The 20,517-nt window shown below is 36.9% G+C and overlaps 1 protein-coding gene across 1 annotated transcript; it reads right to left on the bottom strand.

The window, feature by feature from the left end:
* Nucleotides 1-2,837: 2,837 nt before the first annotated feature.
* LOC127426275 (kelch repeat and BTB domain-containing protein 8) lies at nt 2,838-18,384 on the bottom strand. Its single transcript, XM_051672969.1, has 4 exons — nt 18,350-18,384; nt 17,277-17,484; nt 9,790-10,907; nt 2,838-6,064 (listed from the first exon to the last, which is right to left on the bottom strand). Exons 1-4 carry the CDS (start codon nt 18,363-18,365, stop codon nt 5,601-5,603), a joined length of 1,806 nt encoding a protein of 601 aa, XP_051528929.1. The 5' UTR covers nt 18,366-18,384; the 3' UTR covers nt 2,838-5,600.
* Between the last annotated feature and the right edge of the window lie 2,133 nt (nt 18,385-20,517).

Below are 20,517 nucleotides of genomic sequence, written 5' to 3' on the forward strand. Positions count from 1 at the left end.
TATGTTACAAATTATGTAAGGCATTGCATGTCCTCATGAATAAGCACTAGACATGAATACTTAAAGGAATGGCCTAAAAAATCACAACATGAAAACAAAAGCACACAAAAAAAGATGTTAGCATTTCACATGAGTCTGATTTTCCCTATCATAAAGGGATATTTTACCCAAAAATAGGAACTATCCCTTTAATAGATTTCTTTTGTGTGTGTGTGTGTGTGTGTGTGTGTTTGCTTTCTAAATAAAAGAACTACGAGTTTTGAACTTGTCTTGTTTCGGTGGGGTGGGCTCTCTGGTGGTATAAAAGGTCTCTGGTCCATTACACTTTCAACAGCCTGACTGCTAAAGTCAAAGCTGCTCAGGTCAGGTTAGCTTATGATGGAGCTCCAGCTGGGAGCATTTGTTTTTGTGTGTGTGGCAGAGAAGCAATGGAACCGTGTCTGATGTATTCCTGCTGTCTTTCTTCCACTACATATAGGGTGACATTGGGGAAAGTGAAGCCAAGGGCAATATGATGAAGCCCTCTGCCTTCACTATTACACATGGGACTGCTGGGTCTCACACTCATTTTCTCTCTTCCTTTCTATCTTTCACTTGCAGTCTCTTTACTTTATATATATATATATATATATATATATATATATATATATATATATATATATATATACACTGTATATATAAAATAAAGAGACCACTGTTAATGCCACTGTAAAATGCAAAAACCAAGGACTGTAAAGAATAACTCTTGTAGATGTACCTATTTTTAAACCACAAATGTGAGACCAACGGTCTGTTAGAGAAGTTTTCTCAATTGTCTTAGTTTGTGGAGCAAATGCATATTCAGTATTCAGTTATCTTCCTAATTTCATTATAAATAGCTTTCCGTTGAATAATTAAATAGCACATAACCCAGGTAGTATGAGGAAGGATTGCCAAGCTATTTCTCTGCAGGAGGCAATCTGAAACTCTTTAAAGAAGATAATAAAAGGATTTTGGAAATGCATAAGTGAAGCTGTGACTTAAAAGCAGCTGCAGCCAAATTAGTTTTTTCCTTGCCACTTTTGCCTTTGGCTTGCTCACTGGGGTTTGTAAGGCGCTATTTTTCTATTTTCTGTAAATCTGCTTTGCAACGATATGTATTGTAAAAAGCGCTATACACTGAATTGAATTCAACTCATGGTGAGGATTGGAATGCAGTACCTGTACACCATGATTGATGAAGCAGTACAGAAACATCTTTGAAAGCCATTCTTTAAAAATTTGGTCAGGGATTTTAGGAATTTGGGATTTTAGTTTAACCTCATTTGCCTTCATATTTTAAATCACTATGAACTTTAGGGGTGTAGGAACCATTATAACTGAGGGTGACATGTCCCCCTGACTTTTAGAAATAACTAAATTCGAAATAGCTAATTCCTTTAAGACCCAGCAGAAGCCTCTGCCAGTTGGTTGCTTCAGCAGTGGGCGGAACTACCTCAAAAGCGCTAACCCCACTGGTTATCACTCACACGTTACAGTCCAGACGACGTGATTAATATTAATGAGCCCAGCCTGCCAGGCAATCTACCTGAGACAAGACACGAGCAAACAGAGAAATCATCTTTGACTTTTGTAAGTTAATATTTATAAACAGATGAAACCATTTAACATTTTGGTAACTTTTAGCAAGTTTCAAATCTCTGACCTGTTTTTTTTTTTAGTCTTTTTCACTGAAACACTGAACGACCAGTAATGTCTCATGTACAACCCCCAGCCAATAAACTGAAGGGGTCAGACATTGGGGATTTCTTTCATAGAGTCATGTGTGTGACAACATTACTCTCATGTTGTGTCATAGTATTCATCTAAACAATGATGTTGTTCTTTGACTTTTCCATGTTTTTTGTTTGGCTATTATATTGAATTTAGATGAATGGTAAAAAAATAGAAAAAAAGATTAATGACCAGGGCTGTGTTTCCCAAAAGCATTGTAAGCCTAAGTAGATTTTAGAAACCACTGGCTCCAATGGCCTCTACGATCAACTTAGGCTTACGATACTTTTGGGAAATGCAGCCCAGGTCAACATTGCAGGCAGAGAGGTGACACAAACTTTTTAAACTGTTCAGGTAAGATCATATTTGACACAGACATTATTTATTATTTAAATTTTTTTGTGCTTTAATTCTTTGGTTCTGGCTGAGTGGACCAATGGTTGAAATGTTTGACGGTCATTAAATTATTTGTTCATTTTTTGTTTAATATGAAAATTTTCATTCATACATTGTTTTTTAAATTGTAATTATTAAAGTTCCACATAAAAAAAAAATCTGATGTTTCTTAAAAGTTCAGTTGATATGCTTTTTTTCAAATGTTCTCACATATTAAAATCTTTAAAACTGCCATATTGTGAAGAGAGGCTGATTCAGATCGTTCCTACACCCCTGGTGAATTCAGAAAGTAAATTTCCCCTCATCTATACATTTTCCAAAACAATACGATGACTTTGCTAGTGGTAACTTGGACAAAAAAGGGAATCTCCCCTAAAGGATGTTTTAGCCAGGACATGTAAACAGGGCCATAAATAAAATAAAAAGAACGAAAGCTTACATTGTTATAATTACCTGCATTCAAGAATATCATTTATATCATCCTTAACTTGTAAATATGAACAATTATGCCAGAAAGGGGCAACTTTTTTACATTACCGTAAAACTGTCGCAAAAAGTTGGAGATGAGAAATACATTTCTGTGGATTCCACCATATTTACTGCATCCATCTCATGAATTCAATTATATCTTCTAAATTTGCTGGATTATATGATAACATTCTTCCCTAATAGTAAAATTACAACACAAGTCTTCTAACTTTTTGTTTAATTTTCAAATTATGTGCAAGGTGAATTTCACAGTAGAGATCAATGAATATTTACTAAACTCTCACACCATACATACAAGCAAACCAAAGAAACAATGAAAACAATAATGCAAAGAAAATTAAAACACTGTTTTGTCTAACTTTTGTAGATAAATTAACTGCAAGCTGGAAGATTAAAGAAGTGGCTGTATAGCGTTCACACTTGCAGCATCAAACGACACAAAATGTATAATTTATAAATTCTATCAACGCTTTTTTTTCTTTTTCCTTTTTTTTTTTTACATCTAGACAGACTGGTGTTTTGGAAAGTAGCACTGTGTTAACTCATTTTCAGTAATGCTTTGTGTTCTTTAATACTGATGCAATCACAAAGAAACCAAAGAACACAATGAAAAAAAATATTCTTGTGTTGATGTCCATATTTGTGATGAACAATTTGTTTAACAGAGCAAAATTATAAATCCTAACAAACCTAAGAGTACATATTAAAAATAGAGAAAAAAAAAAACAAAAAAAAACACCCATCTCAAAGAAAGAAAACAAACATACCAAAAAAATCTATTATTCAAGTTGGGAAAAAGGACAAAGAAATCCTTAAAAAAACTGTGCAAGTACAGCAAACATATAGTACAGTATATTACACGTAACAAACCATTTAAATACAGTACTGTGTATCAATATTAATCCTGAGAAGAGTCCGTTTCTGGTTCCCGTGCTACTGAGCATTTGAGTGTGAACGAACATGCAGGCAACTGCACTAAAGCCAATCCAATTTCTCATCCCTTCACCAAAGCCACAGATGAGGCTCCGTTTGCAGGTGCCAAAGAGTACAACCCAAAACGCGAGTGCATCAGCAGTCCCATTTAAAGGTGGCGTTTACTATGTCCTCAGTCGCCATGTCTGAAAACAGAATGCTGTATTCTGAGATTTACAATGGAAAATTATTCATGGGAGGAGATAATGTAGTGCAAAATCGGTGTGCCAGATGGAACCTCCATATAACAAAATACACGAGTCCAGAAATATAACAAAACAGATCTTGTTAGACAATAACTTATAAGACTGACTTTTGGAGGTAAAGAGCAATGACAAATCCTTTAACAAATGGCTGTAAAATCGATGTATATTCTGTACAAGATTGTCAAAAAAGCAGCACCAAAAACAATTCTCTATAGTATGAGACTGAAAGATGGGGGTGGATAGAAAAAGTCTGTTCTTTTACAGGGATTGTTGAGTACTCCATGGAAACTTATTTAACAGGACTGGATTAGTTTGTAAAATAGGCCTTTTCTAAAGTCAAAAGCACCTTAGTGCAAAACCATTTGTAACTTAAGACATATGCTTTACTCTCTCCATCACTAAGCCAAGGACTGATGTCTGATGCCTGGATTTTTCTTAACAGGCAGTCAGGCACTGTGACATCTCTGCAAACTTCTCTAGCAAAACTTCAAAACAGCTTATTGACTCCCAACTTTAACTCTAACCACAAAAGCAAAACAAAGGCCATGTTTCTGGAATTATTACTGAAAACTTAATTGCAGGTACACTTAAGTTTCTAATGCACTTTATCTAAGGAACATCGACAGACACACCCATTATTGCTGCCATGGGATTCAGGTTAGAACACCTTGAACATATTTTGGCATTTTGTAGGCATTTTAATCAAACTGCACCCGCAATGAGGAGTCTTTCAATAAATGGTAGTGGAACATTTAGAATCCACATTTTGGCCAACTATCACCATCTCCACCTAATCTATGTTCTCTCCTGTCCTTATCTAATTTCTTTTGTTGTGTTTTGGCTGTCAACAAATTGCCTGCTTTTGATTTCAGCTACACAAAGCTTGTATCCTTTCTCTTCTCCAATATGGAGACTGAGTATTATTTTGTAACCTCACTAAAGATCTGGCTGGTGATGCGAGATTGCAAAGATATAGATTTCAACAAGGGAGCTGGACTCATCTAAGCACCATAAAAATAGAATCCAAATGAAAATTAAAAACTGCTGTAATGTCATATAGCACAATAGTTGACTCTTAAAAGGGGGGGGGGGGGGGGGTGAATAATTTAAAATAACAGCCACCTACATGTAGATCTTGGCAACCAAATTAATTTGCTAAGCAAAATCCTCTACTCACTAAATTCTCAAGCAAACCACACAGTCTCTTAGTAGGCCGCATGGAGGACCTATTTATAATCCAGGAAACCTGACATTTCTGAAAATAAAAATTCAGTATTCACACTAACAGTGAGCAAAATAGCTCATCATACCCGTATGAATATTTATAGCTTTATATATTTATTCTCACCTATTTTAATTTTTTATCTATCTGCTGTTGACATACTGCTTGTCCTTAACTGTTCCTGTCCCTCAACACTGCATGCCAAAACAACAAAAACCTTACTCAACTTACAATTTAAAGATATGAGCAGAAATTACTCAACATCAGCAAAAAATATTATAATTGCACTTATGACATTTTATCTAACTGTAAAGCAAGCAACAGTGTGGGTGCTTTGTTCACAAGTGTCGAATGTAATGTTTTTTTTGTTTTTTTTTACTTTTTCGAACAGCACCCTCAAGTTTATTGACTGAAACCATTAACGCTTTTAAGACTTCCCCTCCAGTTCTTGAGTTGGGGACACAGACAGCACCATGTATGGAACAGCATCACCATTCCCTTCTTCAAAAATATTTTTCAGCCATTTCAAACAGCACGTCGTGTCACAATCTTCTTTTCGCCGCTCACAGCACTTTCTGAAGACACTGAGGGTATAGTTTGGCCACCACACATTCAAAATGGCGGCCAAGGTCCCAGAGGCGATCCGGCGTCTCGTAGACTTTTGTCCAATGGTCTGCTTCATCGTCATACTGGTAAAGAGAGTTCTTGCGGCTGGTGCGAAACACGTGCTCTTCTACCATGACTTGTGTAGCTCGAACAAACAGATGCAAACGACCCTGGAGGAGGAGGATCTTGATGTAGGGGCTGGTTGCTTGGTCAAAGGGGAGGTCTCTCTTTCGGCACCAGGTGTTCTGCTCGATGTCGTACACCTCCACAGTGAACGTACGCTGGTGATTCCTGCAGATGCCTGCTATGTAGTAGATGCAGTGTTTATGCAAGGCAGCCAGACCTTGAGTACGGGGGACATTCATGGCCGGCAAATGCCCCCAGTAGTCTTTGCGAGGGTCAAAACAGAAGAAGTACTCTCCTAAGAAATAGTCATAATAAAAAAAATTGTATTCAGATATGCATGTGCTAAAATCAAGGACTACAAACAAACTAGTTGACAAAATTTCTAAAATCTTAGCTTGAACAAATACGTATTGGGCACCCAAATTAAATGTGATGCAGGTCATTTTTGGTAATTTTATGTTCCTATTAGAGGTCGACTGACAGTGGATTTTGCCGGTACCGATAACTAAGGTGGTGGGAAAGGAAGATAACTGATTAATCGACCGATAGTTTTTAAAAACGATTCATAGAATGTCAAAAATAAGTCTTATTCTTTCAGATATTTTAAGTATTCTGAAATATTTTGATATTTAAAATATTAATTTTAATATTTTTATTTTTTATTAAGTTTTTAAAGCATTAAAGGAAATAATGTAAAAGTTAAATATGAATAAATTACTTCTTAAGATTTATGAAGCACACATAAACCAATGAGAAAAGCATAATTAATCGCCATAATCATGAAAGCTCTAAAACGGACAATTGATCATCATAATTGTCAATTGTGAGAGCCCTTAGACAATTAATCATCATAATCGCAATTATTTGTTTGAAAATTAATCGTCAGCCAAATTTAATAATCGTGACAGCCCTCGTTGTATTCTATTCATGAACGTTAATGACTGTTGATCAAGAATATTTCTGAACTTTGCAGACCTATTTGCTAGCACTAAATGTCTGGTTCACTGACTGAGTATTTTTATGAGGGGTGCAGCAAAATGTCATTTTGTGGGGATGTAAGGAGTTACGTGTGATGGCGGTCTTAGAGTATTTATGGTGGGCAGAATATTTAAACTGGTTACATAAAATACTTTGTATTGGCAAAATACTCTAAATAAGCTACTTAAAAACGCTACTACCGGTTCTGTGACTGATGTTTTAATCTGTTTGCATGCAAACGTGTTTTCATGTGCAATGTGTTTGACTGGCCGACATCAATTACGTATAACAATTATAGGCTATAAAAAGTCACGGGACCTTTTGGAAGACAAAAAAAAGTGACATACTCCAGAAAATAGTAATACAGTATAAGCCATTCATAGGTTGACATCTGTAAAAACTCTAAACACTAAAGCACTATAAAAATATATTACAGGGCATGAAATTCAGCGAGGGATTGTGCGCACAATTTTAATTATTCCTACATGTTCCACTTTCATAACACTGGGAATCCCTGCACACAATTATTCAGGTTAGCATGTACAGTAGAATTTTTAAATGAAACCACACAGATATACAAATCAAATAAATAATTTGTCTATCATAATATTAAAATCAGCTCGAGTAAACAGTGGTACTGAGTCTCTCTCTCCATCTCTCTTGTTCACAGCATTCTGCAGCTCATTGGACACGTGTTGAGTTTAGTGTCCTGAACTTATGTATAACTTGTTAATCTGACATGCACACGATGTTATACAAGCGATGCAATTATACTATCGCTTCTGTTAATTAACAATGAAGCTGACTATATGGGGCAAGCGCTGGACATTAGAGCAGTCTAGTTTTGCTTTATCACATCGTGCAGCTCATATTACAGCATCTTTGACAAGAATAGGCAGAATAGCATAAATGCTTTGTGTAAAATGCTACCAGAACTACTGCTGGGTGAAGAGAAATGCTTAAAACAGACAGCTTTATTATCCTTATAAACACCTGTTACATCTCTCATCTCCATCTCTCTGTCGCTCCATCTGATGTATACAGGTATTTTCTTTGCCTTGTAAATTAGTCAATTTTAATAATTTAAGTGGGCCTATGTACTGTTTCAGTGTCCTGACCAGCTTGACAGAGCAACAATGGCTCAACTAATGAGTTAGAGGCAGTTTGGGAAACCTGTTTGAAAACATTATTTTCAAATGTTATAATTCATTATTTTTGCAATTCCGTTTGGTGGTGCTAGTGGTGCAGACATTACACTTTAATATAGCATACTTTTTTATGATGTATTACTCTAGCTCTTTTGTCCTCTCAGTTGTGCTGATTTTGCTGAGTGAGGTTAACCCACCTGACCTTATCTAAGCGGAGCTAGAAAACAGGACAGGGCATAAATTACATGGATGTACAGTTGTGCTCAAAAGTTTGCATACCCTGGCAGAAATTGTGAAATTTTGGTATTGATTTTGAAAATATGACTGATCATGCAAAAAAAAAACAAAAAAAAAAAACTGTCTTTTATTTAAGGATAGTGATCATATGAAGCCATTAATCATCACATAGTTGTTTGGCTCCTTTTTAAATCATAATGGTAACAGAAATCACCCAAATGGCCCTGATCAAAAGTTTACATACCCTTGAATGTTTGGCCTTGTTACAGACACACACAGGTTTAAATGGCAATCCAGTGTTTATTTCCCACACCTGTGGCTTTTTACATTGCAATTAGTGCCTGTGTATAAATAGTCAATGAGTTTGTTAGCTCTCATGTGGATGCACTGAGCAGGCTAGATACTGAGCCATGGGGAGCAGAAAAGAACTGTCAAAAGACCTGCGTATCAAGGTAATGGAACTTTATAAAGATGGAAAAGGATATAAAAAGATATCCAAAGCCTTGAAAATACCAGTCAATACTGTTCAATCACTTATTAAGATGTGGAAAATTCGGGGATCTCTTGATACCAAGCCAAGGTGAGGTAGACCAAGAAAGATTTCAGCCACAACTGCCAGAAGAATTGTTCGGGATACAAAGAAAAACCCACAAGCACAGGCTGCTCTGGAAAAAGACGGTGTGGTTGTTTCAAGGAGCACAATATGACGATACTTTAACAAAAATGAGCTGCATGGTCAAGTTGCCAGAAAGAAGCTTTTACTGCGCCAATGCCACAAAAAAGCCCAGTTACAATATGCCCGACAACACCTTGACACGTCTCACAGCTTCTGGCACACTGTAATTTGGAGTGACAAGACCAAAATAGAGCTTTATGGTCACAACCATAAGTGCTATGTTTGGAGAGGCCTATAGTGAAAAGAATACCATCCCCACTGTGAAGCATGTGGTGGCTCACTGATGTTTTGGGGGTCTGTGAGCTCTAAAGGCACGGGGAATCTTGTGAAAATTGATGGCAAGATGAATGCAGCATGTTATCAGAAAATACTGGCAGACAATTTGCATTCTTCTGCACGAAAGCTGCGCATGGGACGCTCTTGAACTTTCCAGCACGACAATAACCCTAAGCACAAGGCCAAGTTGACCCTCCAGTGGTTAAAGCAGAAAAAGGTGAAGGTTCTGAAGTGGGCATCACAGTCTCCTGACCTTAATATCATCAAGCCAATCAAGAGTGCGGTTCATGCAAGACGACCAAAGACTTTGCATGACCTGGAGGCATTTGCCAAGACGAATGGGCAGCTATACCACCATCAAGAATTTGGGGCCTCATAAACAACTATTACAAAAGACTGCACACTGTCATTGATGCTAAAGAGGGCAATACACAGTATTAAGCACTAAGAGTACGCAGACTTTTGAACAGGGGTCATTTCATTTTCTTCATTGTTGCCATGTTTTGTTTTATGATTGTGCCATTCTGTTAAAACCTACAGCTGAATATGAATCCCATAAGAAATAAAAGAAATGTGTTTTGCCTGCTCACTCATGTTTTCTTTAAAAATGGTACATATATTACCAATTCTCCAAGGGTATGCAAACTTTTGCACACTTTGACATCTTGTCATATTAGGTAACTTTACAATAATAAACCTTCTCACCTTGCAGTACATAGATGCGGTCCTTATATTCTACTGCACTGTGGAACTCCATGGCCACAGGCATGGGACTCACTGCTGTCCAGCAGTTGTCTCTAGCATCATAGCACTCCACAGATTTTAAAGCATTTCGTCCGTCCCCTTCATAAACTCGACCACCAAGAGCAAAGAGTTTCCCACAGCAGTGCACTAGCCTGCAGCCGATGCGTGCCCGCAGCATGGGTGAACGTGGGAGCCACCTGTTCCCAGCATGTTCGTACTGCCAAAAGTCGCTCTCTGCACGGTGGTCAATGCACACCTCGCTACTGCTTGGCCGATAGCCTCCAGCGATGAAGATATCGTTCTCGGATGAGACCAAGATGCCGACCTCTCTGAGGTCATTGGGTGGCTTGCAGAGCTTGAACACCTTCCCAGCAGCAATGTCCAGGCAAGGCACGGTCTGCTTCTTCCCTGAGTGCTTGTGAGCTGCGTCGAAGCATATCACCATTTCGGATGCAGTCATACCCAGACGCTGTGAGCAGCCATTGGTGCCATTGAGTCGGCTCTTATCAGAGGAATCCTTGGACAACGCCAGGGCAAAGGCTGGGGGTATACGGCTCAGAAAGGCTTCATCCAAGAGGGGCAAGCGGATGCATTTAGCAAAAACCTCAGATAAATCTGCCTCCCGGCGCGGGCAGTCATATTCCAACCAATGTACTATGCTTTCGTACACGTGCTCTTCTTTTTCCACGTTCAAATCATCACTGTTTAGAATGCTGACCAGCTGCTCTTTGGTCAGATGAAGGAACTCCTGCTCTCCCATCACACATAGGAACTTTTTGCGGATGTAGTCCTGCGAGCGCTCCCGCAACTCCTGGTGGCCATAGGCATCTGCAAACATAAAGACCCCAATGCAGTTCTGAGGGTCCAAACGGCTGATCATGAACTGGGCACATTGGTCTTGGAGTGCTGGGATCTGGAAGATACTGGCGGCAGTGAACAGGGCCTGCACGTTAGACTCAGTGAGGGTGACCCGTGAGGTGTAAGCATAGTCCAGAACAAGATGCATTGACTCCGACTCCACTCCAACAATTCGCACCTCCCGCTGACTGCTCTCTGTAAGGCCACTTGTGAACATGGATCTGACAAAAGACGAAACACATCATTCGAAAGGCTGTTTGAAAACAATGTATATTTTTGCAATTAGGTTTGGTGGTATAGAAATTACTAGGGATGCACAATATATCGGCAGCCGATATATTATTGGGCAATAACCGTGAAAATCAAAATATTATTATCGCGCCGCTAATGGAATTGCTGCCGATATTTTAGCAGATAATTTGTTACGATCTATTTGCTTACGGGCTGAACATCTCTGCCTGCCTGCGGCTTCTTTCTTTCAGGCAGGGACTCGGGCAGTCTCAAGCGACAGTGCACATGCACACACACAACATGTCTGTGTGAATGTATGACAAACTCATGTCGCTCCGTGAGGATTATTTCAACATCTCTGCACCTTGTTGCGTTGTTTTGGGGCTGATTTTAGTAATCTGCTGTAAGTAACGATATGCCATATTCTGTTTGTTTCATAAGGCAATAAACAAGAAAACGTGACAAAAACATGTATGCATGTTAATTGGGGCAATCTTTTTCGCTTATTACTTATGAAACAAACAAAATGTGGGAAATAGCATATTGTTACTTACAGAACAGCACTGCAATTAAAACAAGACCAAATACAATCTAACATAGTGCATAGGTACAGAAATAATTCTCACAGAGTGACGTGAGATGGCTAAACACATTAGTTTGAGAGTGAAATGAATGTGCTTGTTGTATTTTGCAAGTTGAGACTTTCTAACGTTGTGACTCATGACTCTTAGATCTTTATGTTTCCTATTCCCATTATGATTGTTGTGTTCACATTTCATAAGTTATACAATGGAACTGTCACATATGAGCGCTGCAACACGCGTCTGTGAATGAGATGCGCATATGCACAATGCAAACACACACACATAATCACACAAACCACCGCTACACTCGCAGTTTAGCTGCTGAAATAAATATTACACCACGTATAGAGATTACGGCTTGTATTGTGTGTTGTTGTTGTTTAATGTCCGTTACATGTAGTTTATGCCTGATTTTGGCTTAATGCATTATTACAGCTGTTTAAAGTTAATTATTCTCTCTCTATTAGCTAGTCATCAGGAATACCATAAACACTCATATAAATGGGTACCATACATTTTATGCAAGCTTACTGTCATTTATTTGTCTTTCAAATTGTAATGAATTATTTAGCAGTTTCAGGTTAAAAATTATAACTATTTTTTTAAATCTCAGTTATTGTATCGGCCACATTGAGCTGTGAATTATCGATATAGGCCCAGAAATTCCCTAGAATTTACACACTTTAGCTTTAAATTGACTAAATTCCAGCTTGGTCATTTTTTTAGGACATGTATACTTATACACTTATAGTCAATTGTAATATTATGTAAACTTGATCAAATACAGGCAGACTGAGACTTTCGTCAAGTATGCTGATTCTAATTATCGGTACTTCAATGCTTTTTAATTCAGTATGAAGCACTTACAGGGTGGCCAAAAAAATAAATAAAAAAAATAGTGCCCCCGTGTTAACAGGCCTGGCCCCCCCAGTGGCCCCCCTAAACTGGAGTGGTAAAATGGTAAGAGTGGTATTCTCATTTTCCATCCCACTGAGTTCAGTGACTCCACATCATAGTAAATAGACCAAACAAATTATATTTAAACAAAACATCAATGCATTATGACTGCATAATAATATTTAGCAGGGTAGAGTTTAATTTAATTTCAAAATGTATTTATTAATCGCTTATGGTGCAAAAGAGACCCTCTGAAAAGTCCACACAGTGCTAAAACGTCACTGTTATCCAAGTGTTCAATACAACTGCCTTGCATGTTCTGTAATTATTATATATATAAAAAAACTAAAAAACTTTAACACATTCTAAAGATTGTAAATTGTATGTATAACTTACATTTAAATTGAATGAATTAATAAATGAATACTTGGGCAACTCTGATGTTTTAGTGCTCTGGGTGGAATTTTCAGACGGTCCCTTACAAGCACTAGTCCGTCAAAGCCCATATGAGCATTTTTAGGCATAATTCTCCAGCTTCAACAAGTGTTGACCGTTTGAGTTCAATGTTTTATGCCTGTATGATATAGTCATATATTATTTAACCTAATAGTGCTAATGATATCGTTGCAAAATTGTCTGCTCCAGAGAGCACGGGTAGGAGAAACCGAATGTCAAACGAATAACCATAACTTCTGGAGATACGGTAAAAGTTCAGCGTTAATTTCGCATCTTTGGACGTGCCAGCTGCAGTTTCAGTTCTATTTAATGTGGATTATACGTGCTGGTGTAAATGTAAGTTAATTTTACAGTGCAACTTTCCACTTTATTATCCCGAAACACGACCTGGATCTGATTTTCTGCCTTATTGAACGCACCTGAGCCCAACTCGTTAGAGTTTTTTTTTTGCTCTTATTTTGCTCATATTTTGCAAGCATTCATTAGAAACTATTTTTTTTATGTATACATCTATCTGGTTTTTATTTCTTGAACAACAGACAGTACACCCTTATGTTATTTATAATGAGGTAATTTTTTTCCACTGTCTTTAAATGTTTTGCTCTGCACAATGCAGAAACAAGACAAATGTAGTGCAACAAGTTAGGCAAAACAAACAAACAACTATGATGAAACAGCATGCTGGAACAGATGTGAAGAGGTATGAAGAAACAGCAGCTAGCATTATACAGGGCCACACTACACCTGCAATGGCAAATTTATTATGAATACACTTAAAACATAAAATTGGAACCCTTTATAAACCACCCCAATAAAGCCCAAATAAATAACTTGCCTTCAGTGATAAAGGCTCTTACCATACAGTAAGATCACTACATCAATGCACTTCAACCTAATAATCTATACACAGATTAATATTGGTACTGTGGGGGTATAGGTGCAGGAATAAAAAGCAAACGTGCAAATCACCAGGAGAGAGAGAACAAAGCTGCAGAATTGATCCTGCTGCCTCTCTTGCAAACGAAATGCAAGAGAAGCACTACAAAGTTTACAGGAAAGATAACAAATGCAACATCCTCTTTATGAACACCATTTATCAATCAAACACTTAACACGAGGTGCACCAATCACAAGGAAGAGGCACACACGTGCTCAATAATAGAGAATTGAGCTTCATATTAGCAACCGCAATCCAACCGCAATGAGGCGCACACCAAGAGTGCTCAATAAGGAATGCGCAGAGACACTGACAGACATAATAATGATACAAAAACACATTAAAGCCATCTTAATGGTCACATATAATTATTACGCATGCAACTTTTTTAAACTCATAGTAACTGAGATGGATACATTTAAAAATTCACTTGTTACACTGGACCATTTAAAATGAACTAGTGAATTTTAAAATGTGCTTAAACTCTTAAAATAATCTTAAAAGTAAATAGTGACCATTTACAAGACCTGTACATCCTGATTATAGCCTACAGCTTAAATTCTAACCTAAAATCTTGATGTCTAGCCTATCATTCATTTTACCAAAGAATTTTACTGCATTAGTCTTTCTAAAGAACAGCATGGCAACATGGCGGGTAAAACCAGAATGTTCGTGTGTACTGACTTAAAACATTTTTCATGAGCCTATTTGTTTATATTTTACTCAAATTTGGTGAATCTTTGGTTGTCTTTAAAAAATTGCATGTCTGCAAATATTAAAACAGCACATTATGTTTTGTGTGTGTACAGGGGACATTTATGTTATTATACAGTTACCCCCCTACAAGCACACCCAGCCCCCCGCCCCAGACAAAATGGTTTGAAACGCCCCTGCTTCTTAAACATTTTGTAAAAAACAAAATGACATAACTGTGACGTCATCGTAGGAAACAACTTGCTACAAATAAATAAATCATTTAGCTATGTTTTCAATAACAGCAAACTTAGGTGCTTCTTTTTCACCATGTTGCCCCATTTTTGGTTTTTTGTGGTGGGGGGGGTGGGTCAAATGATTTACTTATTTATAACAAGTTGTTGCTCACGATGATGTCACAGTAAGGTAATTTTACAATGTTTACAAAAAGTCATAGATGTACGCCAAAAAACCTGCAAATGCCTTTATGCATTTTAAGATATGAGAAATCAAACATAGTTGTCCCTTTTTTTTTTTGGGTGCTTCTTTTTCACCATGTTGCCCCATTTTTTATTATTATTTTTTTTTGGGGGGGGGGGGGGTCACAATGTATATGTAATTATTAGAGTATGTTAAAGGATTGTTCCAGGTTCAATAAAAATGTACACCTATCGAAAGCATTTGTGCAATAAGGTAGATTGACAGAACATATTTTGAACTAGTTTCTCTGTTTATTCCTTTGTTTTTTTTTTTTAGGGCTGTCGATTTAACACGTTAATTCATTGTGATTAATTATATACAAAATAACACATTAAAAAAAATAAACGCAAGTAATCATGTCCCTGGTCTGTGATAAGGAATATTCCTTCCATCTGAGCAATTCAAGCTTGAAGTACAATCTGTTTTCTCCAGGGGGGCAGTAAGCGAAACTTCAGCTGCTTGGGCAACGTGGTTATACAGACAAAAACCACACTCACCAACAGCAGACAACACAAGATTAGAACACGTTCTTGCATTCAAACACAGCTTGATGGAGCGCAAATACTAACGCAAGGATCTCAAGATGCGTTTTTCCAAGTTTCAAACTATGTTTAACTTAACACAGCGACGTAAGAACGGTATGTTTATGACGTGACGCAAACGAGACTCTCCAAAAGCTTCTGACACAGGTGTGCATTGACACGTGTGCATAAACGCATCCTTAGAAAAGCCCTCATAATAAATATATCTCGGACTGACTGATGAATTCAATTACAAAATGGATTGTGTGAACTGTAGGCCAATGATAGGCAGATGACATAAGTTTAATAATATGGAAATAAAAATACATTGCATATTAAAGCCACTTTTTGAATTGTCTTTTTGTTAACACTTTACAATAACTTTCTATTCGTTAATAATAGGTAATGCATTAGGTATCATGAACAAACAGTTAACAATATTGTTTACAGCATTTACTAATCTTTGTTAATATTCATTAATAAAATACAATTGTTGATTGTAAGTTCATAATGCATATACTAATGTTAACAAACACAGCTTTTTATTTGAGAAATGTATTAGTATATGTTGAAATTAACATGAACTAAGATTAATAAAAGCTGTAAAAGTATTGTGCATTGTTAGTTCATGTTAACTAATGTTATTAACTAATGTTAACAAATGGAACCTTATTGTAAAGTGTTACCATCTTTTTTAATGCTTTACTCGTGTGCCACAATGATGTAATGCATTTTAATTATCTATATTTTTTTATAATATATATTTTATTTATAATGATTTAAATTTAACTATTTATAAGTATTTAATCATTATTTATTGAATTATTATTATTTGAGGGGTTAAGCAAATATTTATATATGCAATCAATTGTGATTAATTCGATTAATTAATCGGCATTCCATGTAATTAATTTGATTAAAAATGTAATCGATTGACAGCCCTAGTTTTTTCTTCAGGCAGAATTTTCATTTTTCGGGCTTGCAGTTATACTTTTGAAACTTGAAACTGTATATTTTTTGTTAATTGATAAGGCACATGTCTTTTATCTTTAATGATTGTATTGTTTCATGATGCTTTGTAATGCATTTTAGTTATTTACATTGTGAGATGGTTTAGGTGGTATTTAAATTACCTGTTCAATTATTTATTGGGTCTTATTTATGACTGGATTTAAATGACGGGTCATTGTGTATGTGTACGCATCATGAGTCCAAGACAAATGCCCCTTAGGGGACAATAAAGCCTATTTTATACATTCATTCATTTCATGTACTTCTATTGTAAGTGCCTAACTGTTATCACACTTGTTTGTAAGTGCCTAACTGTTATCATGATTGTAAGTGCCTAACTGTTATCACGATTGTAAGTGCTTAACTGTTATCACGATTGTTTGAAAGTGCCTAACTGTTATCACGATTGTTGCTTAGATGAAGAAAAAAAACCTGAGGGAAGAAAAATTACTTTGTGGCAATATGACACAAATGTGGTTGTTTTCAACCCAGAACATGTCCTTTTTCGCCCAGAATTAAATGTTGATGAAGTATTGGTATCACCCAAAATAGATATGAAAACACTGATCTTCAAATCACACCTTAATTAAAATGTAAAACTTTAATATATGTAATTTTAAAGTAATATTTGTAACGAATGGAAGGTAGCCTTCCTCTGTGCTGTAGTATACATTTATTTCCAAGGTGATTTCAGTTTGCAATTCTTTTAACAAATGTTAGAAAAATGTCTGATACTCAATTTAGAAGACTTGTGGTACTGTAGATTTGTGCAGCTGCTACCTGAAGTAAGGGCTGATGGCAGCCAGGACATTTCTGTGACAAGAGAATGTCTTGCCATGGTCCACTTCCACGACAATGTCAGTCAGCTGAGCTTCGTCGTACAAGGCTTTAAGCTGCTGGAGGATGTTACAGGCATGTAGGGCATCTACCCCATTGTAGCTTGTGCTTGCTGGAGTCCCATTCTGTACTTGTAACAGCTTTCCAACGTCTGCAAGACAAGTATTATTAGGTGGAGATGATTTCAGAGAGCTACACAATCTTATGGAGTGACTATTTTTACTATAAGGTTGGTGGATCAGGAAACAATAAATCCTCATATAAATGGTATAAAATGTATGCAAATACTTAACCAAGTATGAGCCTTTTAAACTCCACTATACATAATTTGTTTAGTGGAAACTGAGCCTGCTCCGAGCATTTTTTAAACTTAATTAGCCCTTGATTTCTTCAATTTAAAGACAGAGCGCACTTTCACAGTGCTGCTCTTAATAAAACACCACTTTAACAGGACCTGGCAAAACAAAGAATCTTGAGTCAAGACCTCACTGAGCCAGGCAAATAAACCATATGGTCTAAAGAGCTATTTTTCTTTCGACAACCACAGACATTTAATAGGTTCTTATTTATCTCAACATGAAATTTTGTCTATTACTATCATCACTCTAGTTTCAGTGCTTAATTTATTAACTGTGCTGATCCAGGTGCTGTTTTACCGGCTAGCACAACATCGGGGTAGTCCGGTCTCGAGACACTTTTCCAGCCCATTTATAGCGCAAAATAGACCGTGACCGAAACTTTAAGCTCAACGAATTAATTGTATTGTAAAGCAGCGAGCAGACACGAGATTAAACGTTGAGTTTTCCACAGTCTCGCGCTGAGCTAGTATCGCTAGCTGCTACCTCGTCGTACTTTTCTGCCTACATCCAAACAATCACTGAGTTCACCGTATAACCGAACAAACCGTCAAACCCTATCCCATTCTGTCAAAATAAAATAATATCACTGATATACAGCGTATAAATATGCAGGAAAACTTCTGGTAATAATATTGGATTTGGAAGAGAAGATCGAACCTCCACTGGCAGCCATTCTCCCCAATCTGTCTCGCGGCGACTGGGAAATCGTCACTAATAGATTGGAGCCCCGGAAACAGGAAGCAGCCAATCAGCGTCGCTGAGCGTGCGGGACAGCCAATGGGCTTTCGAGGCAGTCTGTTTTTGCAAAACAGTTCAAAGCAAGATCAAGGAAGTTTATATTCTACTAGTTGCCACTATGGTTGTGCTTATAATATGGGTAAATGATATAAGAGAAACTTGAGGTGGTTTTATGGTTATATAACCATCAACCATTTTTAAGGGCTTTAACAATGTGTGTATATTTCTAACGTTTAAACTCTGAATTAATTTCAAGTTTTGACTGATAATGGCTTATACTTGCTTTTTTACTAGATCACCTAAAGGCTTCTAAGTCAGAAATTAAAAGTGGCTTGCGCCTACAGCTGATAATGTCATGTACTCAAGTCTGTCATCTTTTCTCTCTTGGTTTCTCTTAATATATTAGTCCCAACTACCAAACTCAGGCTTTGCCCACTCAGGTTTTTGTCCTTAGTTTACGGATAAACTAACTACTAGTTTTCTTTTCATAGCCTCATCCTTAGGCTCTTTATCTTGCGTTTCTGTTGACCTACTATAGGCATTTATGCAATAGCAAGTCCCACCACTTCCACAACTTTAAGCTTAAAGCTAAAAACTAACTCACTATACATAGACTCCCCACTCCCCCTCTTTCTTTTCTTATTCAGTTCAGTCAGGATTTATTTGTCTAGCACTTTTAACAATAGTAATTGTGGCAAAGTAGCTTTACATAAATTTAGGCCCAAACCCCCATTGAGCAAGAACAATGCCACCGTGGCAAGAAAAAGCTTTTTGAGAACTAAAGAAGAAATATTGGGAGTAATCGGGGTAAACAGGAACACTTGTGGTCAGTATGAAAGAATTAGGCATGGCTAACAGAAAGAGCTACATTTTTAATTACTGTACATTGATTTCTGCAGCTTTCAGGGCAGAAGTAAACTTTGTAGCCTCAGACATATTTGTGATAACAATCATTTAAATGTAAGTAGATTAACCCAACAGCAGATTTTATCCACCTATCCACCCTTTATTCATCCTTTCTTTCATAGGTTTAGGCTTTGTGTAAACTAATTTCAACCTCTAGAACTATAAATCTAATCTCACTTGGCAAATAACCACTGCTTAATCTTAATGGTTGAGCGACATGGATTTTTAAAAATGACTGATACCGATAACTAGAAAGCAGGGTGGTCGATGGCCGATAAAATGGCAATATAAATATAAGCAAACAGAATTTAATCATAGCCACGGGTGGGCTGAGGCCACCCATTGGGCATTCAGGCCCACCCTATCATTGTCTTATGCCCCTGTTCCACCCTTCCACCAACAGCCAAAAGCTTACTGGCCTCGAAGCATGAACCGCTAACGGCAGAGGCTCCCTTACAAAAAGTCTAAGTTTAATGCTTGTTATTTTCAAATGCAAATGAGCTTGTGATTCGCAGGAAATGTTTGACAGAAGTTTGCAGCTCTTCACTGGTAGTGATGAACCTTCGGCAAACCTTTGACAACAATGGACAAAACTCATTTGCATGTGAAAATCATCAGTGGTGAATTTGTGGCAAGTTTGCGGTTTTTCTGAGGGCTGTCTGGTGGGATAACGTCAGCACCAAAACTTTCAAAATAACAGCAGCTCAAAAACTTCTATCCATTGCATCAAAAGCAGCTTGTGATGGCATAAATAAGCTACACTGAAATAAATTATTTTGGATGATAAAATATTTTCTCAAAACTTCTAAGGCCTTAAAACTCCAGCCTCCTTATTTTCCTTATCCGTCTAAAATAAAATTATGTTATTTCTAAATATCATATGCAAGAATTTATTGCTAGGAATTTTATTTGTCATAATTTAGGGAAACTGAATATTTTTCTCTACCTCTGAACCTGAGGCCAGATTCACAAAACTTTCTTAAGAAGAAAATTCTTCTTAACTACCATTTTCTTCTTAATTTATAACATAAGAAAAAAGTTGAGAATATTTTGTTTTCCCGAAGAAAACATTTTTCTTAAGAAAGTTATTATCTTTTTTTCTTAAGAAAAAACTTAATGGTATTGTTCACCCAAAAATGAAAATTCTCTCATCATTTACTCACCCTCATGCCATCCCAGAT

Source organism: Myxocyprinus asiaticus, chromosome 35 (assembly GCF_019703515.2).
Source record: "Myxocyprinus asiaticus isolate MX2 ecotype Aquarium Trade chromosome 35, UBuf_Myxa_2, whole genome shotgun sequence".
NCBI lineage: Eukaryota > Metazoa > Chordata > Actinopteri > Cypriniformes > Catostomidae > Myxocyprinus > Myxocyprinus asiaticus.

What these genes read in the sequence shown, in the direction of transcription:
- LOC127426275 (XM_051672969.1), bottom strand. An exon ending in GCCATCAGCCCTTACTTCAG is followed by an intron (nt 10,908 to 17,276) that starts GTAGCAGCTGCA and finishes GTCTTTTGTCAG; the next exon opens with ATCCATGTTCACAAGTGGCC. An exon ending in CCGCATCTATGTACTGCAAG is followed by an intron (nt 6,065 to 9,789) that starts GTGAGAAGGTTT and finishes ACTATTTCTTAG; the next exon opens with GAGAGTACTTCTTCTGTTTT.